Raw genomic sequence first — 10,816 nt, 5'->3', positions numbered from 1 at the left:
CTCACGTGTTTTGCTGAGAACTCATCAACCTCCTGAAGCACCTTCTCCTGGCACTCTGGGTTGGTGGCTAGCAAGTATGTGGCAAAGGACAGTGTGCTAGTGGTGGTCTCATACCCAGCAATCAGGAACAGGAAAGCTTGGCCTGCTATCTCATCCTCTGTTAACGTCTTCTGAACCTTTTCAGATGGGGCCCTGCCAGCAAGAGGTGCCTCATTCTGGCTGGAAGCGGCAGATGGACTGATCACATCCAAACACCCCGCTGCCAGGGAGTCAGCTGAGTCGCGGGAGTCGAGCATCCACTGGAGAAAATCTCTGCGCCTCTGCAGAATACAGGATGAGAAGCAGCACAAAGAATGGGTCACAGACCAATGCCTTTACCCATGGAGGATGGAAGGAGAGAGCTGCTTCCTACTTATACTGCCCACAGTATAAAACCTGCCCCAGTGGCCACTAGGCTCCCACAAAATGGCCACCAGCCTTTCACTGAACAATGAGACTTCTATAGATCAGCTGGAAACGCCGTCACTAAGAGCCTGTCACTGCTTTCTTCCCGGTGGGATGAGACTGATCTGCCCTCAGTACATAACAGGTACATATTTTCCCAGAGGACTGCTAATGGCCAGCTCCATACACAGCTTCTTTCATTCTCAGGGTGCGTTCTTGGCACTTGCTGAAAATAAGGGGACTGACACAGTCAATGTGCAGTCCCATGTGCACCTGCCAAGTGGAGGTGGCACAACTCATGCTTGGAGGAGTTGGCCCATCTGCTTGGAGGCATCATCCTTATTTGTTCACATGGTCTAAAGCATGAAAGTCATCACATAGGTTTAGAGTTGCATTTACAATGATTTCTGTGCCAGCTTAAAAAGACAGGACTAGAAACCGAACTCAGTAAATTGGTGCATCTTTTTATGAGAAAGTACAATTATGAACACTTGCATCAACATAGCACTTTTAAATTATTTTTTTTAAAAAACATATTTGCAGAAACACATAACAGTAAGAATTTTTCTACCGTAAAACCTGTTTGGGTGGCTTGGCTTTGCAAAATACTCACTGAATGATTCTGCTGTTGTGAAAACTGCTTTCTTTCATGCTAGTTTCTGACAGAAAAACTCTAATAAACAGACCTATGGACAAGAGTGAGTTGACTCCAAACCAGTCTGGACAGCAAGCTTGATTAGTCTTTGAAATATAACCCAAAAGGTTCGAATTGACTTTTGGGAGTGGGCATAATAGAATTGTGCTGAACCTAAGCCATAAGGCTATGTGATTGATTTTCAATTCCTCAAATACCAACAGAATACATGATAGCTCAAGGACTTAGAAGTGACTGCAGTGCCAGAACATGACAACTTGTACAGTGGGATGGACAAAAGAAGGGACCAAGTCTTTCTTCAAAAGAAAAAAAAAATGCTGTAAAGCTACATTTATCTGTTAAAAACAAATCATTTGAATGATTTCTTGGATCTGATGACTGAGAGATAAAGTAGAAAAAGACAAAGCCAGAGAAAAGGACAGGCAAACAAGATAAGAGTAAGGAAGGGCTAATTAATTATAAATGTCAAAGAACTTAATCAGATTTATTTTTTTCACACAACATGGGAAAAAAGAGCAGTGAGACAACAAAAGAGAAGAAATATTTAGTGTCCTGTGCTTATCTCTTCTGCCAACAAACTGTTCTGAGCTGTCTACAGGCAGAGAGGAATAATTATTTTGAGGTTTCAGTAACACAAGGGATTGGCACACTGCCTCTTTAACAGTCCTTTCCCTCCACCCCACAGAACCTTTTTATTTTGCAGGTGCACCATAGCACACCTTGCACTCTGGTGCACCCAAGAATCAATGCTCCAGGTAATAGTTAATGCCACTCACAGCATGCTTAAGGACAACAAATTGGCCTGCCAAACTGCATCACCTCCAAGGCATGGGATACGTGCTTTTCCCCCAGTAAGTGAAGGCACACAAAGCAACATTATATATATTGTGCTCTGTGACTTAGGCACAATTTTCATATTCAAATTGGCCATGCTTCCTTGGTCTCTCATTTCTAATACAGCAAGCCAATATTTGCAACTGCCCTGCCACAGTCATCCTCCTCCAGCATGATGGGATACCTCTCTTTTATGTTCCTCTAGACTGGAGGAAGCAGCACTTCATGCATGCTTCAGTTGTGCATAGCTAAAAAGCTCATTCAACTTTTCCAGGAAGGGCTTTATTCACACTTTGGGAGTCCGTCTACTGCATAACTCAGAGTCCAACTCTTTGGCATAGCCTATGCTTCAGGGATTTTCCTGGTACATATATTTGGGTTAGGTCATTTTTTAAATTAAAAAAAAAAAACAACAAACCAAAACAAACACAAAACAGTCCAGTTCCAGTGTGTTCATTAATGTGTGGATAAACTAGTCCAGTATAGCAGGGAACTGCAACAGTAGAGGTATTCCCTTTTACCCGTAAGACCAGTCATCATCACCTAAACTATCTTTATAGCATATAAATACATTCATATTCAGCAGAGTTGTAGCACTGTAACATACTATAGCTCAAATGGTATATAACATTTGGTATGGTTCTGCATTCATCCTTCTCTAGCTGTGAATTTTCTTGTAAACAAACCCATTGCTCTCTGAGGGTTTGCAGTTCCCAGTCATGAGCTGTTAGCTGAGTCTGGTCTTGTATTTAGACAATACACTCTCCAGAGACCCTATAAGATGTTTCTCTAGCCTTAGACAAAATCAGGTCCTGGCCTTATACAAAGCATCTGGTTATTGCTATGATAGTAAAGTAATGATCATAATGACTAGTGAATAAAATTTCATTCGTGAGAATTTTTGCTGAAAGCAAACTTAATGAATGCTAGCACAAGTGCATACTCCCAAGAATGTGCTCTGAAATGCCTCTGTGGCCATTTTGAGGAGCTCTTTTTATTACTCACACAATATATTTGGTTAGGAATTTAAAAGCTTGCCTTGTTGCAGAATCTGTTTATAAGGTCACCCTATCGAGAAACAACTAGATACCTTATCTGTGCCATGTAATTTGTTCACAGGTAAGCAGGGGTTACTAAGAGCAATGGATTCATAAACAATCCTTACAAAAACAACATTCATTTGTAAATACTACTTGAATAATAGTGGGGAAAAAAAGGCATAAAATTAGAAGGATGCAAGCTTTTTTTCAAGATAATTCTACACAGTGGAAGGAGCTGTATTTTAGGAAAGCTACTCTTCCTTATGGTTCATTCTACTTCACTCTAGGCATCAGTATAGAAAGCAACATAAAAAATCATCATCAACCCAAGCGAGAGAAAAGATTTCCAGGGTTATAACCAGTCATAATGAAACATATTTTTCTTCCACACCATCAGGATGGAAAAATCACTCTGACTCAAAAACCTAACAGTGGCAATAGAAGCAAACACTAGCATAAAACTGAATGTAATTGGATTGTTAAGTGCTAGAAATGAGGAAAAGGTAGCCCATGAAAATTCACAGGGGTTTTCTGCACTTTGGTTGACAGCAGGGAGGGGCGAGGGTGGGGGGTGGGGTAAGGAAGGTTTTTTCAGTTTGACAACAACAGACCAGGTACTGACAGTGTCACTGCACAAAAACATTCTCTGGTCATCACATAGAGCTGCTGGCTTCCTTTTTTCCATCGAGGATATTTGTTTGATTTCCCTCACAAAAAGCAGAAGCCTGTAATAGCCTCTATCCTGTCCTCTGACACTTGCATAGTTATGTTACAATGGCCTCAGAAACAAGTTCCCGCTTCAAAAGAATGGTGTGCCAATGCGATGGCCTCTTGTTTTGCCCCTGAACAACACAGAGCCTATCATTAAGCCAATGAAAATTGCATGGAAAGCTACTATTTGAAAAAATCTAATTTGAACGCAGTATGGGACAGGGTGCATATCTAACTTGGTGGTGACACAGACATCCCCTTTGAAATATATAATAAGACAAGCCCCGCTTTCGGCTTCCCCAAGATAGACACCTTGCAATATATTTCCTGACACCAGTGTTCTGGGCTGTATCATTTCTCTCATTAGTCTCCTTAAACATCACCTGGCCATGCAGAGAAATCATTCTGCACAGAAGCGTAACAAGCTATGTGCTACACACTGGAAGAATAGATGTGTGCTATACCAGGGAAGGCCAATTCGGCGGTATCTATCACCCCTCCTCAAATCGCTGCTTTTAAGTTTTGCAGCTGTCAGAAGAAGACAGATATATCGCTCACATGCATGATGTATCATGACTTTTCTCACAGGAGGCAAGGGTCCTGGGGGGCGAGGGACATCTCCAGCTCTTTCCATCCTAAACAGGGAACTGTGTTTTCATATCTAAGATTGACATACCAGATGACGTTTTGGCAAATTCATCGCTGCTTTGGGGATCGAGGGGACTCTTGGGTTATGCTTTTGGTAGAGAGATTGAGCCATTCAACTTCTCTGCAAGGTGAAGTAAAAAATTGCTGAAGGAATATGCCAAATATATATCAGCTGGAATTTTTGTTCTTAATGCTGTGATTCCAGTTGTGTCTTCTGCAAACTATAATCAGATTTTCATGACTGATAGTTCAGCTCCCTGTTTTGGGTTCAAAAGAGCCCAGAACTACAGAAAGCAACTTAAAAATTAATTGAGGAATCAAACTAGATGACATAATTGGTTGATATTCTGTAAAGCACTTGCTGTGGTGCAAGTCATACAAATGTGATGCTGCTAATATAATGCCATTCACAATAAACTGTGCAGACCCTCCTAGCCTTTCTCAAATGCTCTGATGGCATCTCAGAAAAGCAGAAACTAAGCTTCAAAATCCTTATCTAACAGGTAGTAAGCTCACACCTCGTATTATTTCTGTTTCCTACAAACCTGTACAAACTCTGCTGTATTAGTTTATATCCAGCTCACTTTTTGTGAGTCAGAATAGCAACCATCTTTTAGGTGAGACAAACCTGTGTCACCCTGACATTATCAGTAAAGCACTGTGGTAGCTACCCAGACCCTTTTGAAAAAGCACAAAATGCAGTGCCACTAAAATTATGATTTTGTCAAACTGCTTTGAAAGGATCAAATTCAACCCCTCCTTAACACTTGCAGGTATGATTTTTTTGTCAGTGAAATCACAAAAAAGCCAGTCTCTCTGCCAATACATACAGTCCCTAAACATTTCAGAAATTGTCCTTTTGCCTTGTGCATGAACCCAGAAGCTGGAATTAACTGGGAGGCCAGAGCTGATCGCCCTCTAATTTGTGTGTCTGAAGGCTGAGGTCATGGTGCTCTCAGGGGTGATGCTCAGCTCTGGAAGGACCTGGCGACTGTGGAACTGCAGGGTACAGCGGTTGTTCAAGAGTGGCTGGGAGGCTTTCGGTCTGGCAGAAAAAAACCCCTTTTGTTCGCATGTGTTAACATCAGCTGGTGAAACCACTGTAATGTTTTTATTGCAAATAGGCTGAATGTCTGAAGGCAGGCATGTCTTACAAAGCAATATAAGTTGCATTAGAAATCTGAGCAAATTTAAAGGAAAAAAAAGTTCACGGAGTGCCCACTTGGAAAGTGGAGCAGTCTTTTTCCAGTCTGGCCTGATCTTAACATTTGTAGTGAAATTCTACACTGAGGTTTTGTATAACTTTGGACTTGTTCTGATATTTTCATACATTATCAACGCTAAACTCCTAGGCAAGTTTCTGGCAGCAGTTCGCGGCAATGAGGGAGCACTGTGAGTGTTCAGTGACACCACATTTGATGTCATAAGCCACAGCAACACCTTTGCTTTCTACTTGAAAGAAAAAAGAAGTGTCCCTACAATAATGTTGCAAAAAGGCTACATGAGATGCTAAGCAGGCCTAGATGGGGCAGGTATGTCAGCAAATTGATGAAAGCACCTGAGCATGGGAAGTATTAAGCACTGTAACAAAACATATCTTCTATATGCTACCAATAATATTAAAAAAAAAACAAACAACAAAAAAACCACCAAACCAAGTAAGTGTAAATTCAAGTATGACATGGATTTTATAGGCTCAGTTTGCCACTAAATCTGCAGTGGCCAGTATGAATTACCAGATAAAGCACTGACCTCCACAGGAGCTGAGATACTTCAAGCTGCACTCCCTTTTTTGCCTTTAAAACATAGCTATAACTGGTGTGGCTTCTCCATCTTAAAATTGGTACAACACATCACATTTTACAAAACCCCGTGAGGAAAAAAGCTAATGATGATCTCAGAAAACCCTTTAAGACCTAGGATGAAAACAGATGTACAGAGGCTCAGAGCTTCAGGCAAAAGCACCATCACATGGGGGAAAGAGGCCTGGAAGGATCTCAGTAAGTTATCTACGCCATTCCCTTGCCATGAGGCAGCATCAGCCAAACCAACACTGACAGCTGCTTGTCTAACCTGTTCTTAGAAACCTAGCCAAACTCCAGCTTCCCACAGCCCCCCCAGGCAGCCCACCCCAGCACTGAACCATCTTCATCACTGGAGAGGATTCCCCTGCTCCAGTGAGTCACTGCAGATTGCTACATTTCACCCAGCTACACCGGTAACATCTGAGGCTCCACAACCTGTACTTGTACATGTATCGCATATACATATATATATATATATATATATATATATATATAACTTCAGTAGGCCTTTAGCAAAGCATGATGGTAACAGAAATATCATACTACTGAAAAATACAAAACTATTTTCATGTGATACTATCTCCTTTCATGAGGCAAGAGAGAAGAGCGCTCAGGCACTGGTGGTTTCTTCCTCAAAAATTTTGCACTTTTCTGACCTTCAAAATGCAACGTTAAAGTAAGAGGTTTAGTAATCCACAGAGGCACAGGCAAACCTCATTTGACCTGATAATAAAGCTGGGGGGAATTCTCAAAACCAAAATTTTGTTATGGACCCACCTCACTTCAGCTTGAACCGCTGCAAGCGGCACTGGAGGGCTCACATCTTGAAACAACAGCTGCCTCCTCGAGATGTTCCCACATAGTCCAGGGATGAGAATAGATTTGAATTTCAGATCTAATTGTTAGCTAGTGGAGAGAGAGCAAAGAACTGTTTCTAGCTGAGACAAGCTTAACATAGCTCTTCGGCTCTTGTAGAAGCAGGCTGGTTTTAAGATTAAGTGTGTGGACCTGTTGACTGTGAGCTGCGAAGACCCTAGCTGGAGGCCTAACTTAGCTGAAGTGATACATAGGATGAAGAGATACTACAATTAGGGGAAAGAGAAAACAAGGCATACAGCTATGTGATTGTTTCATTAATTCTGTGAGCCCACAGAGAAACTTACGGCTTGCCAAGAGAGCTGGAAACCCTTCCAGTAGTTCTTCAGTGTAAAACCAAGGGATTGCTTGCAGCCTGGTCCATTTACACCCCTAATGAACTGACCATGGTCTCTGACTCTGGGGACTTTCCTTCCAATACGAGGCTGAGCAGAATGAGCTGGGCATCTACAAGAAGCACTAAGTTTCTCCATGAAATTCAGTCTAATGGCAAACAAGTGTCATGCACTGTGGCAGCTGGTTGGCATCTCTGCTGCACTGGGCTGGCAGCCTCAGCCCAGAGCACGGCACAAGAGTACATCCGTCCCAGCTCCCTCCATCGCGTGCACACATGGGGAAGGCTCAGAATACAGCCCAAAGTTCAATGGCTAGGGAGTCTCATCCAGTTTTCCCAATCCCTGCATCACAGCAAGCAAGAGTCACTGGTAGAAAATTAACAGTGGACTGCAACCTCCTTATTCTGTATTTGCAAAACATTCAGGATAACAACACTCCGATCGTGACTCCTGGCATTATTATCAGAGTACAAACAACAAATACTGTATTTGTGTGTGCAGTAGCTGAGCTTCTCCTGCCCCACACGTTTTGCCTCTTGAAGGTGGAGGAGTGAGGTTGCCAGAATACACAGCAGGCAAATACAGCAAAAGAAGAAATAACTGGGCGCTGGGGAAGAACAGCTTGGGCCACCACCGTGCCCCTCTCCCCGCCATGCATGCCAGCGTGTGGAACAGGCACTGAGTCCCCACTCAGCATTACGCTGACCACACTGCTGCACACTGTATGCATGCCTCCTCTCCCAAAGTTTATCTGGCCTCCTGGTAAACCATCTGACACTCCTCCCCTCCGCTCTTTGCAGGAGGAAGGGAGGACACAGGAAGGGAGTGTTTAGGATAAGTGTCTGACACCCAGAAACTTGACCCTCTGCTGACTCAAATTGCTGACTAAAGGCTGATGCTGCAGGCAGCTCTCTGTTCCTTTTCTATTTGCCACAGATTATAATTGTATTTGCTTAAATTGAATTCCTGATTAATAATTAGTTCTGGTTTTAGCAGTTGCCTGACATTCAAGAAAACGCACAGGAATGTCATTATTGCTTCTTTGTTATTTGTTCTTCCTGCCCCACGCTTGCAAAGCCCCACCACTCACTCCAAAGAGCTGTCAGGATGTGTTGGGGTCATCCTGGGAATTTACTGTTCACATCCTGTCCTCCCTCATCTCTCCTTATGGTTTGTTCATGATCCTTTCTTTCTGCATCACATTACATACAGATTGCATACGTTTTGAGAGAAGGAACACCTCATTATTTGGTTTTGTGATGGCCTTAAGTAATCCTGGGTAACTAAAAAAGTGTCTTTTATTTAACTATACTTATGGATGTGAGACTGATATAAATGACGTGTACTGTTACAAAAAAGTACAGTTAATGTTATTTATGTTCTTTATTAACAATATGGAAAAAACTTGCCTTTTTTATTACTTCTCTAAGCAACTACTCTCCATTGCTGGTGGGCAATCCTACTGCTGGCTTATCCATTCATGATCACGCCTGCACCCTACATTAGGATTTATTCTGGATCTTCAGCTATATTAAACTGGCTTTTGCCCTATAGTACATAAATTGCCTCTGTATCTGACTCTCCTCTTGTGTGCATGAAGGGGTACAGGTTTCTAACACAGTGGGTGAAAGGGGCATTGGGAAGGAAAGGATTATGTTCAGCTACCCAGTGACCAATAACAAATTGTGTTATCCTCCGCAGTTTCATGGATGCTGGGTTCAGTTATGGGTTTTATCCAATAGATGGCTCCTCGGTAGCAGGAAGGATTCTCCCCCTGCTCTCCTTTCCTTCAGAGTTTCAATACGACTTTCTAATATTTACACAGCTATTATCTTGCAAATATAGGCATTTTGTGCACACTGATAAACACACAGAAGAAGCATGTGTGTGTGAATTAAAGAACAAAAGAAAAATTAGATGGCATTTTATATATTTCATGCCTCTTTGTCCTCTGCCAGTACAGGGATGAATGAAAAATTACAATCAGGCAGCCCTGTGGTCTGGAATGCTTCCTAAAGTCAAACTAAAAAAAACCCCAAACTACTTCAGAAACACATGAATATTAACAGCATGTCAGAATACCAGCTGTCTTTCTCCCCAAAAATATGAGGACATCTCCCACATCTTACATATCCCTGACTGAGCAATACTTAAGCAACTTACAGGCATCATTATTCCTCTGTCAGCGAAAGATTTTTCACAAGGAAAAAAAAAATCCTATGTGTAATTATCAATATAATGAATGAGGAGAGCTCTGTATAATTGGCAGGGTGCAAGTTAACATCATTATGAGCAATGCTGCCACTTCTGAGATGGCGAAAGTGAATATGCTTTTGTTGTTTTCCAGAAAAACATAATCAGAATAATAATAGCAAAACCCGAGACATTAATTACATTCAGACAAATCATGTTTATCCCATACAGGCACTTGTGACTTCTCTGAATCAGAAGAGCAGTTCCCAGTCATTTCTCTTCTGAAATCTACCTTGTAACTCATTCAGATCTTGTCAAACACCTGGCAGTACCCTCACTTTGGGAACTGTGACCCTGTGGTCAGACCACATGATCAAGTGAAAAGTGAAAACAGAACACCCATAATAAATCTCATAGAAGCCAGACCACGGCTATTTAAATACCTACGGCTTAACACTTCAGTGGGGCACAACTATAAGCCCACTATACCTGCTGTTAGCATCTAAAATAATAACGTTCCTAATAACAACCTTTATCCTTGAAATATTAAGCTGCTTTGAAAAGAGGGGGAAAGGTACCAGTTTACTATAACTATTTATAAAAATATATAGCATCTCAGTACTATTATTATTCTTACAGCCGTAGTAACTGTCAAGAAAAAAAATGTTTCTTCTCTGTTCAAAGCTGAGCACAATCACTGTTTACATTTCAGTGCTCCAGAAGGACTTGCCTAATTCCGTAACTCAAATCAGCTTTTTGCTAGCTAAAACCTGGAACATTCAAACCAACTTGCACTTTGCTCACTCCAAATTAAGCTCATCAGCATGCTTGATCATGGACTGTTACCTACCGCTTCCCTTTACTCCTGAGTGGACACCCCAAACAGTCCTCCAGCCTAATGGGTACCGTGCAGAGAAACAGCACTCGGCGTAAGGGCCCTCTGCATGTCCAGGGAACAGCCATGGCATTGCTCTTAAACTGTGCAAGGAGCAGATGTAACCCCTGGCCAGTCCCGATACTGGTGAAACACGAAAGCTCCATCTTCCCTCTTGTCTCTCTCTTGGGATGCTGCAGCTGGCAGAACTTACCCAGACCCAAAGCCAAGCCTGCAGACTTTCAGCCTCCCCCCTTTTTAAGGGGGCAAGTCACAAACACACTGAATATCAGAGTTCACAACTGAAATACTGACAATAATTTTCACTGTGGAGCAGTTTAAAACAGGCAGCAGTGATATTCATTAAGCTGTTAATAATGGATTGTGGCACAAAGCAATTT

The 10,816-nt window shown here is 42.1% G+C and overlaps 1 protein-coding gene across 4 annotated transcripts in view; it reads right to left on the bottom strand.

Moving 5' to 3' along the window:
* TBXAS1 (thromboxane A synthase 1) overlaps positions 1-10,816 on the bottom strand; it is a 231,251-nt gene that overhangs the window by 68,597 nt on the left and 151,838 nt on the right. For 3 of the 4 annotated variants that reach the window (XM_080393573.1, XM_080393574.1, XM_080393575.1), the window contains one exon: positions 6-320. The exons of the other annotated variant lie outside the window; for it this stretch is intronic. In XM_080393573.1, coding sequence (XP_080249699.1) covers positions 6-320 — 315 coding nt within the window. The remainder of the gene's footprint in view (positions 1-5; positions 321-10,816) is intronic. 4 annotated transcript variants of the gene reach the window in all.

Source organism: Falco punctatus (assembly GCF_963210335.1).
Source record: "Falco punctatus genome assembly, chromosome: 6".
NCBI lineage: Eukaryota > Metazoa > Chordata > Aves > Falconiformes > Falconidae > Falco > Falco punctatus.
The sequence above is the reverse complement of the archived record's forward strand: the minus strand, read 5'-3'. Positions and strand labels throughout refer to the sequence as shown.